The following is a 25,614-nucleotide window of genomic DNA, read 5'->3' on the forward strand; positions in this document are numbered from 1 at the left end:
CCCCTAGGGAGTCTTTGATAGCTGGACCTTGGTAGTCAGCCGTAGGAGGAAGAAATAGATCTGGGTGGCTAGCCTTAGGAATCTAACATAATGTTTTTTAGCAAGGCGGAGGGAATGGGGGAACAGGGCAAGGCCTATCAGAGCCAGAGTGGTGTTTTCTGGCTAGAGTCCCTTAACTGTCACTCCTCACTGTCTAACTTCAATAAAGTACAGCACTTGGTCAGCACCGTCTGATGGACTTGGGTCCAGAAATGAATGAAAAGAACCAGGCAAGCTGAGCACAAAGATCCACCTCTCCGTGCTTCCAGACTGGAGTCAATGAGATCAGTTATCTTGCAATCCTACCACATTGTCTTCTCGCCATGATGCACTGTCCTCTCAAACCATGAGCCAAAACAACCGTCAGCCCCTTAAGTCCTTTTTATCAGGTGTCTTGTCACAGCAGGAACTAAAGTATTAACACCACAGGTAACCATAAAACGTGAAATGTGCCAATATTAAAATCGCTGAAGCAAGACCCCCCAGACTCAGACAGTATGCACTTATTCTGCAGAAACAACCAGCATGTGGGGTGTGGGGGTCAACCATTCTTTGAAATGTGAACCCCAGAAAAAGGCACTCAGGCCTTCATGTAGGGAACAGGGTGAACTCTGAAAAACAAACAAACAAACAAACAAACAAACAAAACCCGATTGGGTAATCTAAAATTTCATTGGTGGGTACTAGGGGGTCACAGATGGTCAGTGGACTGCATTCCTAGGTCGTGGATGTTTACATAAGATGAGATAGGGCTGCCCAACACAGACAGGCTCATCCTGAGATAAGGTATTTCCCCATTTTTGTGGCTATCCCCAGGCTGTTCTTTGGGGAGGAAATTTTATGACCCTTGTTTAGGGTCTGTTCCTGGAGCTGGTGCCTTAGGTCCCTCTTTTGGAAATCAGGCCTAGTCCTTAAACGGAGACAAATGGGGTTTATGTTGTTCTTTCAAGTTCGGTTAAATAATCTGAATGCCTACTATGTTTTGGGCATGTTTGAGAGCATAAAAATCAATGAAGCGGTAAAAAATGTCCTACTTCTAAAGGTCTATTATTTGCTTCTTTTATAGCAAACTTCCTTCAAACACAAAGATACTCTCTTATGTACACAAGTACAGTTGATACAATCACGTGAGGATATTGACACAAAATTTCAAAAGAAAAGCAGGCAAGGGTTTGCTCTAGTTCATATACATATTTTTGCACGATCCTACAGAACGGGAGAAAATATTTGCTAGCTATACATCTGACAGAGAATTAATATCTAGAATACATAAAGAACTAAAGAAAAGTAAACACAGTTTAAAAATGTTGTGGAATCACTTCTTGGCCTTTGGGCTGAGGTCAAGTGTAAAAATGTTGTGGAATGAAAGAGAGAAATCTCTCAAAAAAGAAATACAAATAGCTACAAAGTAGCTGGAGCAATGGCTCAGCAGTTGAGCACTGACTGTTCTTCCAAAGGTCCTAAGTTCAATTCCCAGCAACCACTTGGTGGCTCACAACCATCTGTAATGGGATCCATGCCCTCTTCTGGTGTGTCTGAAGACAGCTACAGTGTACTCATATGCGTTAAATAAATAATAGAATCCAGTGGTATAAAGGGCTAAAATGAATAACGGAAAAGGAAGGGTTAAATTTGGATAAAGGCTAGGAGGGCAGGATGGAGGGGATATTTGGAGAAATAACTAACACAGAAGGCTTTTCCAACGTTGCCATATGAGAATCTACTACTATAGAGGCTTCCTGAAAGACTAAACACACACACACACACACACACACAAACACACACACAGAGTTCTAGCTGGATAGTGGTGGTGCACACCTCTAATCCCAGCCATCTAAGGATGGAGCCAGGTGGATCTCTCTGCTCTACAGAGCGAGTTCTAGGACAGCCAGTGCTACATAGAGAAACCCTGGACTGAAAATTAAACCAACCAAACAAACTAACAAAAAAAGAACCAAACAAAAAGAGTGTTAATGGATTAAAAAAAAAGTATTCAAAGTTGGGTGGGTTGAGAGGTAAAGGTAGAGAGAGGGTGGACCTGGAAGAAACGGGCAAAGGAAAGTAAATACAGCCCAAGACACTGTATGAAATCTCAAAGAGGTAAAATGTTATTTTTATAAGATCACATACCCAGATAAAGTAGAATTACCCTTGGGATTCAAAAGTGGCACAACATGCAAAAAATGACCAATAATATACCACATTATCAATGTGAAGTTAAATAGTCATACAATCATCTCAACAGATACAGGAAATGCATTTATCAAGATTCAAAGCCCTTCAAGATGAAACTCTCAATGAATTATGGAGACTCCGTGCCTCAATGTAATAAATGCTACAACACAATAAACTCATAGCTAAAGGCATAACTTATCATGACAAAGACATTTTCCCTCAGGAGAGGGAGCAAGATGTGGGGCCCATACTCAGTATAAATCCTAGCTAGAGCAAGGAGACAAGAAAAAGTATCCAAGATGAAAAGGCAAAAGGGAAATTGTCTCCGTTTGCTCATTACATGGTCCCCTATGTGGAAAACCTGAAAGTCTCCACAAAAACAAAAACAAATTTTTTAAAAAGGCTAGAACTGATAAATTCACCAATTTCTTTCAATACAAAATCAATATATAAGATTAATGTTCTTGATAGCACAACCTGAATAAGAAATGGTGAGAATTATGTTACCAAGGCATCAGAAAGAATAAAATATTAAGGAACAAATTTAACCACGGAGATAAATAATCTACATGCTTAAAACTACAGGGGTAAGAGAATTAGAGACACAGCTGGAAAGAGCAATAATTCTGCCAAATTGTTCAAACTGCCCAAAGTAAGCCACAGATTGTTATCTACTAAAATTGCAACAATGTATTTTAGCTACAATAGAATTCCTCAGACCGGGATGAAGCCTGAACGACTCAGTCAACTGTAATGTGAGCAGGCAGAACCCTAACTCAAAACAACATTGCAAGGCGGTGGTAATCAAATCCCTTCAAACTGGCAGAAAGCAGTCCCGAGAATCAGCCACAGAACAGAGGGTCCAAAAACAGCCAAGCCTTAAGTACATCCTCAACTAAAACCCTGACTAGGAGGAAAGAAATACACATGGGGAGAGAAACATCTCTTCAATGACTGACACTATGGAAAGATGCAAGAAAAGAGGGAACCTGGATTTGTCTTACACCACATGTGAAAAAATGACTTGATTGACATCACAAACTTAAATAAGAGATCTGACGCCATACAGGTCCTAAAACAAAATGTCTTCAACACTAGCCTTGGCAATGACTTTTTTCTTTTAAGATAGTAGGGTTGTTACTGCATTCTTGAGTCAAGAAAGATTAGAGAGTTAAGCCTCTCAACAGAAGGCAGGTCAGTGAGGAACAGAACAGCAGGCAAACCGTGTACTATGTTACCTGTTACCTGAAAGGAGAAAACTAAGAAACCAATTGTGTGTGGGGGTGTGTGGGGGGGTGGAATCTAGCTAGGACATCTGTCTCTTCATTGATTAACAGGGTTAATCCAGTTGATCTGGCAGGCTAGGTGGGTGTGTAAGAATTTCAGGTCTCAGTTTAAACTTAAAATTGAAAGAATCTCAGGTTTCAGTTTAAACTCAAAAGTTAACTGCACCAGGACACATCCTGGGAGAAGCACATTCCAAAGACTTACACACACATTCCAGGGGAAGGGCCCAAGATAAGAGGTAATCAGGAAGCTGGGCCCTTAACGTCAGTGTTTGTGGTTGCCCTCATGAACTCTGTATAAAAACTGCTCTTGGCTTTGGCTCGGGGTTCCTCTTGCTTGCGTGCAAGGGAACCACAGTGCACTGGTTATCATTAAACCTCTTGTTATTGCATCGAATCTTCTGTCCCTGAGTGTTTCTGCAGGAGCGAGTCCCCCGGTTTTGGATCTTTGGGTCCAACAGGTATCCCCTTCCTCTGTACCGCTCTGTGTCAAAGATCCCAGAATAATGGAGCGCAGGTCAAGAGTATATGAGTAGCTGTGCTCCCCTGCTAGAACCACCAAACATGCTCTCAAGAACCCAATGTTCTTGCACACTCGTAAAACACCTCCAAGAATATATTTTTAAAAGCTGACAATACTGTTGCCTTTGGGGAAAAAATCAGCTGGGTAGTGAGAAAAAACACTAAGTTTACCCTTTTGCGCATCTCAGATTTTGAAATGTCTGAATCCTGCCTTCATAAACAAGTAAAACTTGAATGCAAAAAAAAAATCTATTATTATAATTTCTGGATTGAGAGTTTCATTGGCTATTAATATTGGCTCCCAATATTCTAGTCTCTGGTGCTGGCTATGAGAGGGACCGGATGCAGCATAATGGTTGTGCTCCCTACTTCCCTCTCCACCCCTACGTGACCTATCAAAAGTACTAGGAAAAAGAGTGTGCTATTTGTGAGCTTCTGTGAGGCAGGCTGCACAGCTGCACTTATGAATTTATATAAAACTGAAGCCATCTAGATTTGTCTCCCGGGACTACCAGCACCATGAGAATGAATTCCCAGGAAAATCACATGCACATCAAATGCCCTTGATTTCTGTGTTTAAGATTCTCTTTCTGAAGAGAACCATTCTGGTGAAACAGTGTTTCAACTGAGACATCTCTGAGGAAGGGGAAGCATTGTGATGCTAAGAATTACCGGTCAGCCATGTGAGTCACACAGGATTTCACTTAAACTTCTTGTTATAATTTCTTGTTTCATTATGTCCAAGTGAATCAGGGAAAGGCTCCATTCCATAATTCCATCCCATCCCAAAATACATTTTAAAATACATTTTAAAGAGTACAGCAAAGCAGATGTCAAAACTGTATCTGACGTCCTAACATCCAACCCACATTAATTAAATGCTAGCCACGACAAATCCTGTGCTCTAAGACCCCAAGATGAACGAAGTACACTCACAGGAGTAAAACTTCCAGTTCTGATAAAAATCTCTTCCAGTGCTTCTTAAGCTGCATTTTTTTCTCCTAAATGTCACACAAGAAAGAAAAAGGAAACAATTTAAGAGATGGCTCTCTACTTCTGTGAATCTTTGCCTAGGGACAAGTTTCTTATTTGATGTAAAGTTAAACCCCACCCCCTGTAACTCCATCCCACCCCCCAGGAATCCTTAGCAGTCATCAGATTTTCAAAAATGTTTTAAATTCCCAAACAAGGCTTACAGCCATTACTCTTGAGTTGAATGTTCTTCTGCAATCTGTCACGTTGGGAATGCCATATTCAGACTCACCAGAAATTTCACATTTACAGAAATACAAAAATATTATGCATTCACAGAAAACTCCACAGCGATAGAAACTACTCACTGATCTCACAGGAAAAAAATGTTATGCTACCTATGTTCTTCAAAAACGTCCTCTGTTTTACCATTCATGAATCGGCTCATTTGCATATGTCCATTCAAATTTGTTTTTTGCATTAATTCTGAAAAGATGTGTGCCTACTATGCTAAGGAAGTTGTAACTTCTGACTACAAAGATTCTAATCTAGACAAATGACACAGGACTTTAATCTCACCGTTCTGGAGGTAGGTATATTTTTGAGGCCAGCCTGGGTCTACACAGTAAGACCCTGTCTAAAAATAGTAATAATTAAAAAAATCTAACCAAGATCTAAGCACACAGATATTGAATAAATTAATAACCTCGACAAGGTTGTACTGAGCAGTTCATAGTAGATGGCACATCCTAGGTTCGTTCAATGCTGTATCACTGTATGATCTTGGATCTCAAGTTCCATGTGTCTACCGCTGAACTGTTTAATTAAGACACTATGAGGTCCTAGCTATAAGATCCTCATTTACAACACGTAATGAAATGAAGTGTTTAGAGCTCTATCGTCATCGAAATCCAAGGGGAATTCTGGGCACCGCTGTCCAAGTTAAATTAAAAATAAAAAGCCTAGCTCACTAGTCATTTCCCAGAACTACTTCTTCAGAGTGTACTTAGGTCTTGCAGAGTCTCTCTCCGGGAAGAAGAGGCCCCTCCCTCCCTTGCTCTGGCTGTTTCTAACCCTTTGTCAGTCAGTTTGCCTGGTGTTTTGTTTGAAATCTGGTAAAGAAAGAGATTCCTGTTTGTGTGTCTGCAAACCTTGCTCTTGAATGTGGTTTATGAAGGAAAGACTTCCTCTGTGTTGCGAGCTGCAGAGGAACACCGACCCTCCGGCTGAGCTGCTGTCCAGACCTGCCCAACCCTAATCAGCAGCTGTAAGAAGATGTCCAGGTGAGGGAAGTACAGTGGCGCTCTCCACATCCGGTTCTTTGAGAAATGGGATTAAAGGCATTGTCCCAATGTTTCAAATTGCATTCCTTTAGAGAAGTATCTTCATTAAGGGGTTTTCCTAAATTTGCATGATCTTGAGTTGAGTGGAGGAAAAAGGAAAGAAAAGAAGGGAAGAAAAGGAAAGGGGGAAGATGAGGGGAGAGGAGAGAAGAGGAGAGGCGAGGCGAGGGAAAAGAGGGAAGCAAAGGGGAGAGGAGAGGAGAAAAAAGAAAAGCAAAGAAAGACAAAGACCCTGCATTTCCACCTGACACCTTAAGAGGGCGCTATACTGAAGGATAGTACGAGGTACTCAACACATCCACTCAAAGCATCCCTGTTATAAGTCTCTGGGCTATACTAAGAAATAAAAGCTCGCAAGAGAATGTCAGTTACCCCGCTGAGAAAAGCAGACGAAGAAACCAGCACAATGAAGTAAGACAAAGATGCTGTAGCTAAGTCCGGTCACATCACAGAAGCCAAGCTGGAGGGGAAGGAGAGGAAGAGACCTCGAGGCAAGAGCCTGCCACTCCAAAGTCATCTGTGAAGATTCCCAAAAGCATGCCCAAACGATGGCAGCTGCAGAGAGAAGACTGCAGAGACCCTTGGGAGAGGTGGCTTTACCCTCCAACCATTGAAAGAGTATCCCAATGGGGGCCAGTGACCCATCAACAGTTAAAAAACTAATAAATACATCTTTAAAAAAAAAAAGCCAGTTGGCTTCAACTAGGTCCTAAGGACCAATATTCTAACGTCTTGTTTTACAATGGATAGTTTACAGTTCAATTTTCTTTAATAGATAGTTGATCTCAGGAATCTCAATGTGTCTGTATGAGATTACTGACACAAAAAATCAATTTAAGGACATGAAGGACTCAATAATTACATAAAGGTCTCTGTGACATAACCTACAGAACAGGAATCACTTTAGACTCTGTCCTTTCTGAATCTCCCAATCTCATCCACCAGTAACTAGGTCTGGTCCATCCCATTCTTCTCATATTCCCCAGTGACTTTGCCTCAGCTTAAATAACAGTTCTCAACAACGACTAGCATCCCGTGATAACCCCAAGGGTGTAGTAGTGGCACCCATACCTTGGTGGTAACCAACAACTCTTTAATTGAACAAGTCTTAAGGGAAACTATGGCTGGTACTAGAAACCCAGCCAAGTACTCAGGACTAGTAAAGTCATGGATCTTATAAGAGAACCTACAACCACCACTTTCCCAAACAAGTATAATCTCTGAGTACATTCTAAATATTTGTCCTTATTGCCACAGTTAAGGGTAGTCCTCACCCCTCACTAAGGACACTTCTTTTTCCAACAGATGGTAACCATTGCAGAAGAACACAAGCCGTCAAAATGCAGGGCCCAGTTCCAATAGAAACATCTATAAAATAGTTAATGTTCAGGGAACATGGAGGAAGAGGAGATGAAAATATTGTAGGAGCCGGACATCAAGACATTCGCTGTGAGATTGTGTCTCCTAGAAACGTCAGAAGTTACACGCATAAAGTGTCGCCAACATGACTGACTAAACATGAGCTGAACGAGGAAAAGAACAATTGACACACTTGGAAGGGAGCCCAGAAGGCCTCAGCCTAACAAAGAACCACAGGCAACCAAAGGATGCTGACAGCTGGGAAAACAGTCTTCCCTAGGAAAGAGTGCATGAGTTGATTACCCAATACCAAATGGTCAGCCCTGAAAACATACATACAAGTAACATGACACAGACTAAACTGGTTGTAATTATGAATTTAGGATTTATATATGTTATAATGCATAGTTATATATTATGGACATATATTTTATACATTATATATTCTATAATATATTTATGCATATTATATATGTAATATATACATATTGTGTATGTATACATATATGTGTATATATATATATATATATATATATATATATACACACACACACATATATATGTAACAACAATTGAAGAAAAGGGTCATATATTTGAAAGAGGGGGTACATAGGAAGGTTTGGAGAGGAAAGGGAAGGGGGGAAATGATACATCTATATTATATTCTCAAAAGTTTTTAATATTGATGTCTGCTACCTAAAGATATTTTACAGATACTTCTACCTGGCGCCACACCCACCATCCTGAGTTAACTGGTTGCTATGCTGCCCCCTCCTCTGTGTGAAATGGACCAATAAAGTTTTCAGGGTGCTATCACAAGCATAGTTGGAAGCACCAGCTTAGGTCCGGTTTTCTTGTCTTTCTTGATAGTGTTCACACCAGAGACAAACCTCTGTCTAGGCTTTCTTCTTCCAGTCTTTTGCCAAGCCTCCTGCTAACCTCTAGTCCTCCGTCTATGCTCTAGCCAAAGCTGTGTTTTAAACACAGATCCAAACCTTTCACTCCCCTGCTTCATCAGGCATCGGCTCGTCTTTCCTGTATCATTGTCTGTGTTTCCTTCCCACCCGCCATATGCCACCAAATGAATTGCTACCCACAAGTCTAGTCCTGCCTCTGTTTCCCCAGCAGGTGGACTTCCGATCCTTCACTGTTTGCCAAAATCCTACTCACTGTCTCAATCCAGAGGAAAGGTCAGCTATTTCTCCTACCAATACTGGTTTTAAAAAGTGATGCCTTTGAATATGAAATGGTAATAAACCAGAGGAATGGGTGTTCGTGATAGTGATTCTTTTCATACCTGTTTAAATAATTTAACAGCATATGTTTGGTTTTGACTGTCCACTCTGTATACTTCAAATATCTCTCCTTCTCCAATTAGGAAGTCTTTATGGAAATGCTTGGTTCCTTCTAAGATACTTTGGAAGCTGATGGGAGTTTTATGCAGTATTCCTTGGGAGGGAAAAAAAAAAAAAGACCATGAGCCATCTTGTTTCTTTTAAGAGTCAACGTCACTGTTACAAGAGGGGCGTGGTGTACTGAAAGTGCGTTAGAGTAGAAAGCCTGAGAATGAGTCCCAGGAGCCCAAGGGGAGGCGCACCAGGTGTCCTCTGTGTTTTTCCGTGGCTTTGGCCCTCATCCTTCAATACGACATGAGGCTTTTTAGATACTTTTTAGATACTTTTTAGATATGGCATGATTTGTATCTCCAATGAGGTTAGCCAAATAAGCTTAGCTGAGGCCATCATTCTAGGACCCTGTTGGTCCTTAGGCCAAGCAATGCCTTATTTTGGACCAACTGGAACTCTTGGGGTCGTTAAACAGTGCCTCCCTCGCATTGCTGATGGTGAAGCTTTTGAGGAGGCAAAGCCTCTGACCACCTAGTTGATTTCCTCAGAGTAAATTAAGACACTCCATCTTTGAACAGATCACCCGAACTGCAGGCTGGGTGAAGATGTTAAAGATAACCAGATGCAGATTTGAGAAGATGGGGGGTGGGCTAGAGCCAGGACTAGGCTGCAGAGAGCTGGCTGAGCACCCCAAAAGTTCTACCCCCAGAACTACAAAGGATAGAAATAAAAGATAAAAACCACAGGTAAAGCAGAGCTTAATTTTAGCTAAGTCTCTACAAACATCCTAGAAAGTATCCTAGAAAGACATTTACAATTTCATTTAGAGATCAGGGCTAAAGACTGGAAACTTCGCCTGATGTCTTAACTCTCTTGTCACCAGAGAATCTGCAGGCTTGGGCCAAACGATCATCAACTGGCCTTAAGTAATTTTTCAATTTTATCAGAACGACTCCCAGGTGGAACCAAATGATTTTCCCTATTAATAAAGTACAGGCACTAATCTAAAATACAAATGGATTTTCACAGTGGCCTTCAGCACTGCCTTATAATCATCTCAAAAGGTCTGTGCGTCTGTGAAAATTTCTGAGGCTATGTAAAACTCAATACATGTTTTTCAGTGTTTTCTTATGGCACACAAAAGCTGTAAAGTTTCTAACAAAGTCCCTGTGTGTGAAGTTCCTCCATGGTATTCATTAGTGCCAGTGGATGATGATGATGGTGGTGGCGGTGATGATATGTTCTCCTCCTCCTCTCCCATCCATCTTCCTCCTCTTCCTCTGCCTTTCCCTTCTTCCTCCTCTCTTCTTCCTCCTTCTCTTCTTCCTTTTCCTCTTCCTCTTCTTCCTCTTCCTCCTTCTCATCTTCTTCCTCCTCTTCTGTCTCTTCTTCTTCCTCTTCCTTCTCCTCTTCCTCTTCCTCCTCTTCTTCTTCTCCTTCTTCTTCTGTTTCAGAGGTTCCCTGAGGCAAACTCATTTCTTATTTTCCTGTAATTAATGCACTAGGGTTGTGTTTTATAAAGACCATTTCAGCCAATGGATCCTTATATTATAATATCTCATCTACCACGACTATAAGTGTCCATCAAATTTTAAAATATTGTTTCCTACCTATGAAAATCTTATATTAAATTGGAATAGAAACAGTTTAGTTGTTCATTACCTCCCCCTGCAAACTCACATATATGAAAGTGTAATTTAATTAATTGTGATGTAATTTTTTTCTTACCTTTTTCATTCTGTTCAGGAACAAGAACATTATCCACGGTGACATTGGTTGGTTCCTGATGGAAGAAATATATGTTAAGTAATTCCATTTTATAAGCCTAGAAAGAGTAGAGCCTCAACAGAAATTGATAGCTCCCCATGAGACTCTACAGTGAAACAAAACAGAATGGAGTTTAGATAAAAGCTGGAGGAAAACTAAGTTATCTCACTTTGTTCAATAGTATTCATTTCCTTACAGACATGGCATCCATGCCCACTGAGAACAGCAAAATACCAACGCTATCATTGCCAGTTTTAAGTGGATCGTAACACTTTCTCAACAGTGGTCACTGGTGATCTGTTCTGATAAAAGCTAGCAATTCCATAAAAACATCAGCTGGAAAAAGGGAAATGCTAAGCTGAGTTGAGATGAGTGTGTAACCCCCAGCATCTTAGGAGTTGTACATCTCAGCTCTGGTGGATCCTGGAAGCAGAAAACCTCTACCCCTCGTGTATTTACAGACTACAACTAAATCAGACAAAGGGAGAGGCATCTCTAGTTTTCAGACACTGCCTGTATGTCCAGCACTTTCCCGCCAGAGAGTTTCAATCTTTATGCAAGTATGTGCACCAGAGGTCCAGGGTCATTTTCTCTGCACACGTGCTTCATGTCAGGTGGCAAGTTGGGAAATGGAAGCTCGTGATGAGTCTGCGCTGAAGGAGTCCAGTTTACTCCTGAAAGAGAAGCAAAGGGAGCTCGGTAGAGAAGTGTTTATGTTCCAAAGGTTCATTTGCCTTGAGGTCATGAAAATAAACAATTTCACTCGTAACGCTAATGTTTAAAGTTGATACTTCATTCAATCAGAATAAATTCATTCAACTGGAATAGATAAATCCACACCTGTGAAATGTTGTCAAATGGTGAAGTATCCAGTGGCACCTGTATTCACTTAATAACACAACTAGCTACTTTCAAGCGTTCTTAGTTATCATGAAGAATAGTGAAGCATGAAACACAAAGCAGAAATCAAAACATAATCCTTTCACTAGGTTCTACAGACATTTAAATGTTGAGGTTGCGAGATTACACTCCCTGGGTTGGTTTATTATGATGTTCTTGGCTTTTTGTATTTTTTGCTCTTTTTACAATAAAGTATCAGAGATTATTATGTGTGTGCAAACACACACACACACACACACACTATCAATCACCAATACTCACACCCTTCCCAAATATAAGCTATACTTATACTTTGTAGAATTCTGTTAGAACTGAGATGTTCTGTGTAGCATCTCACAAAAGATTAAAATGCTTTTGTTTTTGCTGTTCTGGCTAACATTTTGATTCAACCTTAAGAATGTTTTTGTTTTAATGGTGATAATAATAGTTACTCTTATTTTCTAGCGTTTATCAAATTTTTTTTGTTTTCAAAACTAGCAACAAAGCACCATCAATTAATTTTTCAAAATCCTCAAATACTGTTCATATCTCATTGGCCAACCGAACCTTTTTGATATCTACAGAACTTCCTTTCCAAACACAGAACTCACACGGCCTCCTCCAGAGGACACCAGACATTCTCCAGAACAGACCACATGTTGGATGATAACACGAGCCTTGGATGATACTTAGGAGGCTTAGATGATACAAAGTACATTTTCTGACCCCTGGGAAATTAAAGTAGAAACCAACTGTGAAGAGAAACTTGGAAAAACTCACAGAAACGGGAACATTAAAAATCATGATTAATGAGTCTAAAAATCATAACTGATGAGGTAAAGACAATGGCAGAGAGTAAATTAGGAAATACTCCGTGATGAATCAGTAATTTAAAGAATACCCAAAACTTAAGGCAGGGAGCTCAGAGCAGGGTTGAGAGGGGACACTGTAACTGTGGAGTTCCACCTTAAGACAGAAGAAATTTCTCAAACCAGTGACATGTTTTTAAACTATTTTTAAAAAAACAACAAAGTAAACAAACACAAATAGAAGGAATTCATGTCAGAGTGGAAAAAGGGAATTTTCAGCAAGGGAGATTCATAGGAAAGCAAGCAGGGCCCTTTGAAAAGATCATCAAAACTGGCAATAGTTTGGACAGGATGAAAATAGAAGGGAAGAAAGAAGGAAGGACAGAGAAAGGAAGGTAGGAAGGAAGGAGGGAGGGAGAAAGGAAGAAAAAGAAGAGAGACTCACATTGTTAAAATTAAGACCAGAAGAAGAACAATCACTACAGATTTCATGGCTTTACCGAATCATTAGTATTATAAAAGAATATTATTACATCAAGAAAACATAATACACTTGAAATTAGAAAACTCAGATGATAAGAACAGATTCCTAACGTTCTATCTACCAAAATTAATTCAAAGGATAATCTGAATGGACATGTAATAAGTTAAAAAGTGATTAGTGCTTTTTTTTTTAACATCCCACAGAGAAAAGATTTGGCCCAAATGACTGCACTGTTTAATTCTACCAGCAACACATGGACAGTTTAGCACAAACCCTGTATAGACTCTTCAAATGCAGAAGAGGACAGAACAAATCCTGGATCACTCATGGGGCCAGTATTATTTTGATACCAGGGCCAAACACAGGAAGGAGCAGATATTAACCCGTACAAATTTAGGTGGAAAAATCCTCCACCAAACACCAACAAACCAAAAATAAGTGAAGGATCACATGTCACAACTGAGTGGGATCTATCCTAGAAACCCATGATTTGCTTAAAACTGAAAGTCAAGTTATGCAACAACTCACACCAATAGAATCAAGGATACAAAAACACAGGTTTAGCTCAAGAGTTTGAAAAATAAATCAAAATCCAGTACCCAGTATTTTAGAAACAGAAGGAGTTTCTTCAATCTGATATAAGGTATTTATGAAAAAAAATGATAGTCAAGGTCATATTTAATGGTATAAGACAGAATGTTTTCCCCTTAAGTTCAAGAACAGGGCAGGGCTGCTTGGTCTAGCCACGTCCTGCTCATTATGACATTCAAAGTTCTAGCCAGCAGAGCCAGACTAGATAAAGAGCTAACACACATCCTGAATCAGGTATTGCCACATGCAACATTTCAAGTCTGGGAGCTATAAAAGCACTAAATCTCACTACTCTTTTGTTACAAAAAAAAAGAAGAAGAAGAAAGAAAGAAAGAATGAAAGAAAGATAATATTTTATTATCAGAAAATGATAGTTTTAAAATGGTTCCTTTGAGGAGCCCATAGAAAGCTGTATATTGTGTTAATTATCGAAGATGTTTAAAAACTTAAACAAGAAAACACTGATTTGGGAGATCACACAGCTGGTGAGGTGCTTTCTATACAAGTGTGAGGACCTAAATTCAATCTCCAGAACCCACATGACGAAAATAAAACCAAAGCAAGCAAGAAAATGAAACAGCCAAACAATGTAGACATTGATAAAGCCCAACATGGAAGAGGTAGACAGACAGATCCTGGAGCTCCAGACCAGTGAGAGAGTCTGTGTCTTGAAAAACAAAGTGTATGTCTTGAAAGAACAAAGCAACAGCACAAAGATGCAGGAAGTAAACAACTCAGATGGATTAGGAAATCCCTGAAACTGAGCATATGCACAACCCCTCCCCCCCCCATTATATGAAGGTAGAAGCGAATCATCCTCCTATTGGCTCACACACAGACTAGCTATCCTGAAATATGGAGTGCAGCAGAAACAAAAGAACTAACTCCTAGAAACTATCCTCTGACTGGCACACTTGCGTTGCAGCACGAATGCAACATGGTTGAATAGAAACAGACAGGACAAACTTGAGTGAATGGCAGATAAGTAAGGCATAATTAAAGGACATTGCCTAAAAAGGAGAATCACAACTTAATTTTGGAGGCATCATTTACATTCAGAGGAGACCAAATAATTTTATTGTCTATAACTGGGAGATCCAATGTCGCTGCTAGCTTTTAATATTATAAACAAATTTAAAAAATAATATTATATGTATTTTATTTAAATATTTTGGTTCTTATTCTGAGCTTTAGACAAAAAGCTGATACTTTTAGTTGCTGAATGAAATGTTAGAGTCCTATAGCTGTCAGGGGAGTTAGATATGTCTTTAATTCTATCACTGAGGAGGGGGAAGCAGGCAGATAACTGTGAGTTCAAGGCCAGCAGAGTCAACATGGCAAGTTCCAGGTCAGTCTCAAAAACAAAACCATAAAAATTAGAAAGGAATGTATCATATTGTTAAGGAATGAAAAAAGAAAATGTCACACTCACAAGCAACAGGTCACTGACAGCCATCAAAGCAGGCCAGTGTCTGTGGGAAGTGCACTCTTTCTATTTAGAGATGATAAGTCCCCACAGGATGGATGGATAGAGAGCCAGGTTTCAGAACATGCTTACCATAGTTCACAATTAAATGGATAGCACGTTGATGCCCCATCTCTTGGAGAACCTGTAAAAGGTCGCCAATGGTCTTGTTTTTCTGCGCCCAGGACCACAGCAATTCTCTTGTTCCACTTTTACCTCGGTCTGCGTATTTTTCAATGTGCCGAACATCCAGCCAGGTGTTTGAAAGTCGCTCCGCTGTGGAAATTGCAACAGAAAGAAGACAAGAATAGACTACCTTTATTCATATACTTAGGATTTGTCTTGTCACCTTGTATATTTTATGTCATTTGGATTGTAACCTTTTATTTGGAACTAATGTATTATATACTCCTTCCCAGACACCCGAATCCACAGGGCTAATCAGGACAAACTTGTGAGAGTTAGTAACAACCGAACTTAGTCTCCCTCTAGTCCCTGCCTGCTGTCTCATTAGTGGAGCTATCTCCTCTCCTGTTCTAGCATTTCTGCATTGCATTTCTTCACCTCTGAGTTTGCTTTGCTCTCCAGCTCCTTGTCCTTCAGGCCAGTGGATGATGTGTATCTTCAGTGGACAAGGTCTAGGGCTGTGGTAAGAATGGCATGCTTACTGCAGTATTTTGTTACAGTGTTGCCTGCAAAGTCTCTCCGTTATAAGTTATCCTTTTAACTATGATGCAGAAGACACTGCTCAGATTGTTTTTTCTGCCCTGCTCAATGTATCTTGTTAATGACAATGACTACTATGACATATTTGCTTAATGATGGTCTTTTCCTTCTGTATTCATTAACAATACTTTTTGTAACAAAATGTGCAGTCTTATTCACTCAACTTTTCATTTATATCAGGATGGACTCATGGACATTGTATTCTAAAGGGTAACATCTAATAATATTATTATGTTGTTGCTACAGCTGTTTTGCTGTGTCCATCTGGGGGGGGTGCTCCTATCTTCTGGCAAGGTCTATAGCACGTCCTCATTGGCTGGCTCTACATAATGTTCTCAGCTCATTTGTTTGTCTTCCCCTTCTGCCAGGCTGCGGTTAAGCACTTGCTCCAAGAACTGTACTTTCTCTACCAGAAATGGTGTTCCAAAGCTAAGGTCTAGTTGCTAGATAGGACTCAAGCTTTGGTGCCGACAGACTCCAGAAGCAAATATAGCTAGCAAATGCTTTCATGTGCACTGATCCAATGTCTGTATTCTCAGCCCGTGTGCAGGCACATTACAAATAAGTGTCTATTCTGGTATCCCTGGTTTGAATATAAACCAGGTTTTGTGTTGTTCCTTATTTGTCACTTTATTTTTGAACAGCAAGAAACTTTGCTCCTGTTACTGACGATATTTCTATTATTTGGCCTTACTGTAACCACCATGTACTTTCCAAGTTGCCGAGACACCCTTGTGAGAAATACAGGCACTAAACTGAAGTACAATTGATCTTGCTGCCCTGGGCTGAAAAGCATCCAGCTAAGGTGTTGCTTCCCAGCCAGTCACTTAGGTTAATTTTCTTCCTCACCGCTCCTTTGCTATTATTACTCATTTATAATACATTAAATTTATACTTATGCAATGGCTGTTTAAATATTTGTTCTATATTGTCTTAGTGTTGAACACTTGGGTAACTGAAAACTAAGATCTGGGTAGGACCAGAGCAATGTGTCGGTAGGAATCTAGGTATTTCACTGCACTAAATGGTACACATAACTCATAGAGGGTCTTGTATAGATTCTCTAAAAGCAGTACCAAATTTCCGTAAGAGTTTATGGTGCCCGAGTTAACAGGATTTACCGAATGAAAATTTGTGCCGCCTCACTGCACAACTGCACAATGTTAAGTGCACTGCAGAGCGAAAAGAAAGAAGAGAGAAGGCAACTGACAGAAGGGAAAACTTACTTGTTCTTGTGGTTAATAGCCCAGGTTATCTCGGTCCTGCTGAGTTCTAACATAAGTGGTGTGTTTGGAGATGGCAGATGAGCATGGTACCACCCCACCCTGCCTTTTCCTCCAAGAAAGACTATAAAAGTTAGGGTCTTATACATAGGTCTGTGGATGAAAGTCAGTTACCACGGGAGAATAACCGTGGGCATCTTGATACACTACTATGACAGGTTATTGGAACTCAGCACATTTTCCTTCTGCCACACTCAAATATGGAATAAACCCTCCAGCACTAATGGCACTGACAGATGATACTCTTTACCAGGATAACAGATACTCCGATCTGATAACAACAGTAAACCTTATGAAGCCTTCTTGTGTTTAAAACCAGTTTCGGGGCTGCTAAATTTTTACGAGGTTGCTTTTTTTTTTTCATGAATAGTGTTGGAAATCTATCAAAAACTCAGGTGTTTCTGATTTAATATGGTATCCTCTGCCCCCACATTTCCACTTCAATGAGTGAGACTTTGCCAGCATACACAGTTTACTGGGACTTTATAGCCCTGTTAATATTCTCAGTAAAACCATAAAGTTGAGAGAGAGAGAGAGAGAGAGAGAGAGAGAGAGAGAGAGAGAGAGAGAGAATACAAAACCACAACTTCTCCCTGTTCTTTGAGCCCAAAATGACTTAGCAGACACCATCAGTACTCACGAATACGCTCCCAATTCTCTACTCCATTGCTGAAGACGGAATGTCACTGCCTAGTGTGGTTATGAATGCCCAAATGTCATTTCTACCAGTGCCAAAGATTCAGAGTCAGTTGGCCAGGATTATATTCCAGTTACAGCACAGTACAAGCACATGACAGCCTGGGGTGACTCAGGATTAACACAACTTAGCATGCTGGGTCAGCACATGGAGTACAGATTGCTGGACCTTTAGGGCTCCTCTCGGTATCTGATAAAGCACAGACAAAGCTGTGTAAGCCTCTGAGGTTTCAGTGGTGCTTGTTACAGCAGTGCAGCATAGTCCATCCTGACTAATACACACAAAGGTGCACCCTGAATCTTCTTGTCATTTAAGTGATGTCTTGTTTCGAAATAGAGTGAACGATAGTGTCAGCTTTTGTGATTACATATTAAGTGGGAGGTAAGTGAGACATTCAACTTGGAGACATCAGTAGTCCGTAAGGAAATATATATATACACCCCAATAGCTGATGTCACTGAGTTGAAATGTCTTCATCTTTCTTCTTTCAGGTCTCGAAAATGTTTGCATTCCTCATGAATTTTAAGGGTTGGTGTCTTACAAAGAGGCCAGAACTACAGATATCAAATATATGTTTTAGATGTATGACTATTACAGGAAAAAAAAAGAGGAGGAAAGATCTTTAAGGCAAAACTTTGGCCAGAGGCAGTAATACTATTTTAATATACAGTTGGCTCTCCTTATCTGTGAACTCTGTACCCAGGAATTCAACAAGGTAAATATAAAAAAACTTTTAAAAACTATGTCAAAAAGTTCATAGCAAGACTCTCTATTGCTGTTACATCACATACTTGGGTCATAAAACATGAAAAGTCATTATCTGGTGATTATCTGGAGCTTTCATTCCTACTGGCTAGCTTTCATAGTGCTGGAAGATGCTGTGCTGCTCCCAGACTAGCAATAACAGGCTTACCCATCCGGAACCGTGTGACCTACAGTAGCAAGTGTGGGCTGACAATATACACCCACTAGTTCAAGAGTAATGAGAATGTTAGAGGAATAAATAACCACCTTCTGATTGGATTAATATCCACTCCACAAGACAGAATTCGTGCCTGGTACCATTCAGAACCAAGAACCCTACAGCTGGGCAAGCTACAGACCCCAGGAAAGAACCTAATGCTATTATTCTATTCAATAAATATTATCATAAATTTTCTTATAAGATCTTATTTTTTATACCCATAGATTAGTGCATCTCTCAGCCCTTATCAGAGAAGCCTACTTCTCCAGTAGATGCTGAGTAACAGCACAGAGACACTCAATTGGTCAACACGCAGAGAATAGAGGCTATGAACTTGATTGGCCCTAAATTTGACATTTATATCACATCCCTTCCTCCCAGGGCTCAGAGATCTTCACAGAAGAAGGGAAAAATAGTAAGAGCCAGACTTAGTCCATAACTATAGTGAAACACTATTTTCTAAACACAACAAGGTAGTTGAATATAAGACTACAGAGTGTCTGTAACTGCATACACAAGTGTTGTACAAGATCAAACCAGACCAAATCCCAACAGGGATAGGGGAAGAGCTTGCAAAGTTCCACATCTAGCTAAGGAGGTATGGAAGACTGATGGATGCTGGGAAACATGCACATGCCTTCTCTACCCTCCCACCCAAGCCACCAGTAGATGGCCCTTCATCCAACTACATACTGGCCTCAATGAGGTCATCCATCAAGTTTTGAAATAAGATCACACAAAGTTTGGAGGGGATTGAGATGGGAAGGGTAGGGGGAAATTGGAAGGGAGGAAATTAGGAATGATTTTATAAGAAGAAGACACATCATATGCATTATGAAATTCTCATATAAAAAATTAATTATACCAGGAGCTGGGGAGATAAGCCAGTGGTGGTGTTTGCCTGCCTTGCAAAAGCCCTGGATTTGATCCCTAATTCTGCAACAAAAGTCAGCATTACACATGCTCAGCTGTGTTCTTACTACTTTCCCTAAATAATACAATGCAACTATTTACTTATTTATCTTAACGTACATATTATTAATAATCTAAAAACGAGTGTAAAGCACATGAGAAGACTGTGTGTTTTATAGACAAATACAATACTATCTTACATAAAGAAACTGACGGGTGAACTGTCTCTTTCTCAAACTGTTGCCTGTGGCCTGGACTACTTGCTGCCTGACCCTACCTGACCTTGGGGGATGGAGGTGAGGTGGCTCAGGGTCAATGACACAGACTCCAGAAGCAGGTGAGAAATGCCCCTGCGAGTTCATCTGAACGCTGCTGCAAGCTCCTTTAATACTGTCCACCTGTGCTCCCATTGGTCCCAAGAAAACATCTCTTGTAAACGGCAGTTTCCCATTGGCTGGCATTGTCTGTCTTGGTCTCTCAGGCAGTCCTCAATTAGGTCCTCCTGCAGGAGATGCGATGCTTACATAGAGGTGGCTGCTGGCATTCCTCCTACATCAAACTTATCTGTCTTTTTGGCTACTCGTATTTTTCCTCAGTAGTTTATTTAGCTATCTTGACAAGCTCTTAAGAGCAAATTACTGTCATTTGAATACTTGTTCATGTCTTCATTGTACAATTTATTAGAATAACTGTGGGCACCGAGTAGGAATAGAGCATGGAGACAGGTCCCTAAATAAAGATGGGGACACCAGGGATGGTTCTCCATACAGGGGTTTCAGGAACCCTGACTTAGTTTAAAGCAATTAATATTTCTAATTAGGGGCTCATTCTTAAGGAGATATTAGCCAGCGGATGTTGTCCGGGGGAATTTCCATTGGAAAACATGACAAATCAATTGTAAACTCTACACACTGTTCCCAACTTCTAGAGACAATAGTCTCCCATCAAAATGGGACATGACTGTGTACCCCTGGGTTCTCACAGGAACGTGTTTGATGGTGGCTCTGCCATTAGCACACAGGGCACCTTCAGTGAGTCATGGACTATGAATAATTTCAAACTGCTTGTGTGTAAATATCCTTTCAAGCTACCTAGCTAAAATGTCTACACAGTTTGGTTGCGCTTTCTCTGTCTGCTTTTAAGCTTGTAATGAGCACTGACTTTAAAGTCCCCAAAGTCTTTTGAAGTTAGTAGAGCAATTGCCATGGTCAAGACCCTGGGATAAGAACCTAACACTGAACAAGAAAAATCAACAAAAATAACAACAACAAAAAAACCAAAAATAACAAGAATAACAACAACAACAACAAAACCCTAAAGCGAACTACTTCTAGTCTTTAGAAAACTTCCTGCTTTCAAAAGTAACACTCCAAGGAAAGAGCTCCCAGTGTATGGGGTTTCAGCCATTAGAAAGTTAATTTTTTAGTTATCACAATTTTCAGAGTACTAGGCATAATGCACCAGACAAATTAATAGTGTTATTTCTATAACTCATGACAGGTTTTGTGTTTTTTAAATAAATAAATTCAGTTCCCTCGTACTTTACATCTTTGGGATCCAGCATGAGGGCATAATTTCATGGAGGCAGAGAAAGGAAGACCCTCCCTTGAGCCACTGCTGTCAGGGAAGGGATGGGGAAGGCTAGACCTCAGCCAGCCGCAAAGCAGGAGCAGCTAGGGCAAGGTTTACTCAGACTGAGGGAAGAAGAAAAGGTCTATGGGAAGGAAACTTGATAAACAAAGAGGAAGTGTCACCGGGTAAAGAGAAGGGAACACTTAGAACTTGGGTTCAGAGAGAAGCAGCCCAGGAAAGTTTTTGCTATCTTAGTATGTCACACGCCCAGTCCCGATGTTCAATGCACATTTGTCAAATGACAGAAACACTGAGTACAGGCACCAGAAGTTGAGATTTTATCACACCAGCAACATGACTGACCTCAAACGTAGCTTTACACACAGAGGCTAAGTGCTATGTTAATGCTCGCAATTCTTAGAATAGCAAAGAAACAACTTACAGAGGAAACCTGTTAGTTAACTTCCCAAAAGCCAGAGACATCAGCTTTCCTAAGTTTCATTCCTCATTTCCTTTCCTCTTTTTTTTTTTTTTTAACTGCTGGATTTCCGTTTGAAAAGGGCAGCAGGGCATGACCCCAGCCTCTCCCCTCCTGTCATTTGCCTGAGAAACCGCAGCTGCCAAGCAACTCTTCCTTAAAGTATGTTTCTGAGACTCAGCTGAGGCGTGAATGAGCAGGCGTCCAGTGAGCTGGTCGTTTCAGCTACACGACAGTGAGCTGGGCAGAGCGTAAGGAAAGCTAGATTAGGCTGGAAGCTTTTTCTTTTCTGTAGAAGTTCTTGGTAAGAGACTGGCAATGCTGTTAGAATCAATACTGCCTGCCTGCATGCACAGATGCCTTCTGGGACTAGAAATTAAATCTGTTTTCTCTTTCTCATACCGGTGATGCATGATGCAACCTTAATAGCTTTTCCCTAAAGAAAGACGAATTAGCCGCAACCATAAAAAAAATGTATAATTCATTTAAATCCAATTCTATAAAACAATAACTCCGATTGGTTGTGACAGGAATGCAAATTCCCGGTAAGGTAGCTACATTCTGCACTCTCACTTTCTCCCAATACTTCCTTCCTTCTCTCTTCCAGAATACAGGACCTTATTGCTTCATAAATCAAAGAGGAAAAGTTCCCAAGGCTTAATCGGGCTGTTCAAGAGCACTCTAAATTAAAAATATAAAGTAAGAGAAATGGGCTGTAGTTGTTGAAAAGCATCGTCTTGGAAGATGTGATGGCTGTTTCCCAGTTGTATCTGGAATGAACTACAATCCAGAAATAGAAGGCACACTTGTGATCCGGATCTTGAGAATCTGGAAGACACGGGCTTTTGATCCAGATTTTGAAGGATAACACCCATGAAAAGCTTAGGCCCAAACAAGGTGGTACAAACTTTAATCCTAGGAGACTAAGACAAGCAGATTAATGAGTTCAAGGCCAGCCTGAGACAGAACAGGGTTCAAGTAGAGAACAGCTTAGGTCCAGGAGTGGTAGCACACACCTTCAATCTGGGCCATACCTTCTACTGCAGGCCTACATAAGGACAATGGAAGAAGGAGGTGTCCCTTACCTTCACCTGCTTGTACTTACTTGCCAGCACACCTGTTGGAGCTTACTCCTTCAGGATTCCAGCTTACACAGAAGGCCGGCGGAAACACCTAGCCTCGTGGGACTGAGCAGTTAGTGACTAGAATCTTGGCCTTCCCCTTCACAGCTGCCCATTGTTGGCTTAGCTGGACTGCAGACTGTAAATCATTCTGGTAATTTCCCTTAATCTGTAGAGACATTCCTTAAGTTCTGTGACTCTAGGGAACCCTGACTAATACAGAAGGCAAATCTTATTGGCAGGCACCTGGGTACCATATAACTCAAAAACGTGGCCTGAGAAGATGAGAGATCTGCTTACCTGGAGAAGACAAATTATTACAAGAATATTACTAGATGCTCAGAGGTCACTGCAGGCTGTTTTGAGCAGACAGAATTGTCTAGATAGTGCTAACCACTGGGGAATTCAGTTACAGAAATCATGTCTCCATATGCAAATATGTCTCTGGAAGGGGTTTTTTTAGAACAACGCAACACACCCCAGTTCGCAATCTCTGTATTTGCATGCAACCACATGCCAAAACCCTTGCTGTTTGTTGTTAGGTAACCTAATGGGAAAACAAAGGCTTCTTTTCAGGTTTTCTACAAAACACACAAATAGGTTTGGTTTCGGTAACAGCAAGAACAGCAAGTCCTTTATGATAAAGAGTATTTTTAAATCCCCAAACAATAAAAAACAAAATCCCGATGTGTAAGTTACCTATACACGTCTATACCAGACAGTGTCAATACGAATGTATCAGTTTTGTAAGAAACAGTACTCATCTACACATAAGCACATGTTCACTTTTTACTTTGTACCTGAGCAGGATTGGTGGAGATAAGTGTGACTATCACAAATGTCCCTCCATCTGTAGGTTTTGCAAGACCCACATAAGGATCTGAAGGTAGCCAGCCTTGGGTGCTAACAGGAGAAGCCATCTTCAGCATTAGCCCATGAGCCTGAAATTTAGAGTCTCAGTGACATCAGCAGGGCAACGTGGTCCACGCCTTTAATCTCAGCACTCATAAAGCAGAAGCAGGAGGATCTCTGAGTTTGAGGCCAGCCTGGTCTACAGAGCAAGGTCCATACAGCAAACTCTGTAATGACATTCACTGATAATAACCAATCCTGCTTTGTCACACCTCTTTCCCGAGCTGGTCTTTTTTATGGCGTTTATGTAAGTTTGCTCTACTTTAGCTTGGGAAGTCTTCTCGAGCAGGTGACAGTACATTTCTAGCACTGTCTTTGTGGAACATTTTTACCTAGTAAAGATTTTAGATGTTTAAAAAAATGATCCATTGACTCGTCATTTGACACACAACATAAACACGTTGTTCCAGCTCTGGTGTTAAATGTTAAGAGAGACGGTGCGAAATAAGACAAATTAAAAATACAAAACAAATAAACAAACTAAGAAACCCATCAAAACAGTTGCCTTGCCTGGGTCGTGTTGCTTAGACTCTGTGATGTTATGGCAAAGTCCTTGAGGAAAATAACCTAAGGCGAGAAAACATTTTTAGCTCATGGGCTCAGAGGTTTCAAGTTATCACAGTAGGGCAGTGGTTCTTAACCTATGGGTCATGACCCCTTTGGGGTTTGGTCGCCGAAAGCCATAGGAAAACACATAGGTTTACATTATGATTCATAAAAGTAGTATATTTACAGCTATGAAGTCGCAAAGAAAATAATTTTATGGTTGGGGCTCACCGCAACATGAGGAACTGTATTCAAGGGTTACAGCATTAGGAAGACTAAGTAAGAACCACTAGGGTTGTGTGTGGTGGACCCAGGCAGCTCAGTTCAGGGCTACCTAGAAGTAGAGTGAGAGGTAATGTCTGTCTTCAGCCCTTTATTCTGTCCAGGTCCAGGCTGTGCGGTGGTACTGTTTACACAGTGAGAGTCCCCTCATAGTTAATGCTCTCTGGAAACATACCTCAGACAATTCAGAGGACCTATTGGTCCCCTAAGGCGCTTTCCAATCCAATCAGATTGACAGTCAAGAATGACCATTAATATGCAGCCTATTTATAGATGGACAGTGAACAAGATCAAATGTGTATGGAACGAGACGTGGAAGAGCTGAGAGTAAAACAAGAGAAAAGGAGTGGAAGGGAGGCAGGAGTTTATGGAATTTCTCTGGGGAGCCCCTGGCTGTCTTGGAACTCGCTCTGTAGACCAGGCTAGCCTTAGATTCGCAGAGATCCACCCTCCTCTGCCTCCTGAGTGCTGGAATCAAAGGTGTGCACCACCACAGCAAAGCTTGGGGAGCCAAGAGGCAGCCAGGATAAGCTGAAGCCCAGAGCAGGTGAGGAGGGATACCTCAATGTTTTCTGCAGGATAACTGTCTTGTATGTTCAAGAAACAAAGAGTCAACATGGAAGAAAGAGGAGGGAGAGGATTTACGGGGGAGCTGCATGCTTGCCCAAAATGAGATGGAAAGCTACCACAGGGTTATGACTGAAGTAGGATTAGTGGTACGTGTAAAAGGCCCACTGACTGCTGTTTTGAAAAGGGAGCTGAGAAGGGCAAAAGAATCGGTTGAGGGGACAGCCGCCTGATCCAGCTAAAACTGTGATGTCGATTTGGTGATGGTGGCTGTGGTGGCTGTGGTAAATGGTTATATTATTAGACAGATCAAAAAGGCAAAGACCAACATATCAGTTGCTCAGAGGCAGGATGTTGTGGTTGGAGAGGGGAAACTGAGACGTTACGAAATATTAATTTTTGGCCTAAATAAATGGGGTTTGCTATTCATTAAAATGGGAATGCTTTGGGGGTGGAGGAGAGACATATTTTGAGTGTCAATTTGAAGGCATCTGTCAAGTAGGTGAACAGAAGGAAA

At 40.8% G+C, this 25,614-nt stretch overlaps 1 protein-coding gene across 2 annotated transcripts in view; it reads right to left on the reverse strand.

Annotated features, from left to right (window-relative positions):
- Irak3 (interleukin 1 receptor associated kinase 3) overlaps positions 1 to 25,614 on the reverse strand; it is a 54,585-nt gene that overhangs the window by 22,783 nt on the left and 6,188 nt on the right. Inside the window, exons 1-6 of one of the 2 annotated variants that reach the window (XM_028759079.1) lie at positions 23,591 to 23,610; positions 15,131 to 15,313; positions 11,380 to 11,483; positions 10,771 to 10,825; positions 8,994 to 9,145; positions 4,959 to 5,023 (exon numbers count right to left, since the gene is read on the reverse strand). In XM_028759079.1, coding sequence (XP_028614912.1) covers positions 4,959 to 5,023; positions 8,994 to 9,145; positions 10,771 to 10,825; positions 11,380 to 11,483; positions 15,131 to 15,170 — 416 coding nt within the window. In that variant the 5' untranslated portion in view covers positions 15,171 to 15,313; positions 23,591 to 23,610. Of the gene's footprint in view, positions 1 to 4,958; positions 5,024 to 8,993; positions 9,146 to 10,770; positions 10,826 to 11,379; positions 11,484 to 15,130; positions 15,314 to 23,590; positions 23,611 to 25,614 lie in introns of those variants that run through there. The other variant, XM_028759078.1, reaches the window with a different exon arrangement.

The sequence above is a fragment of the Grammomys surdaster genome, unplaced genomic scaffold (genome assembly GCF_004785775.1).
Source record: "Grammomys surdaster isolate TR1022 unplaced genomic scaffold, NIH_TR_1.0 126271, whole genome shotgun sequence".
Taxonomy (NCBI): domain Eukaryota; kingdom Metazoa; phylum Chordata; class Mammalia; order Rodentia; family Muridae; genus Grammomys; species Grammomys surdaster.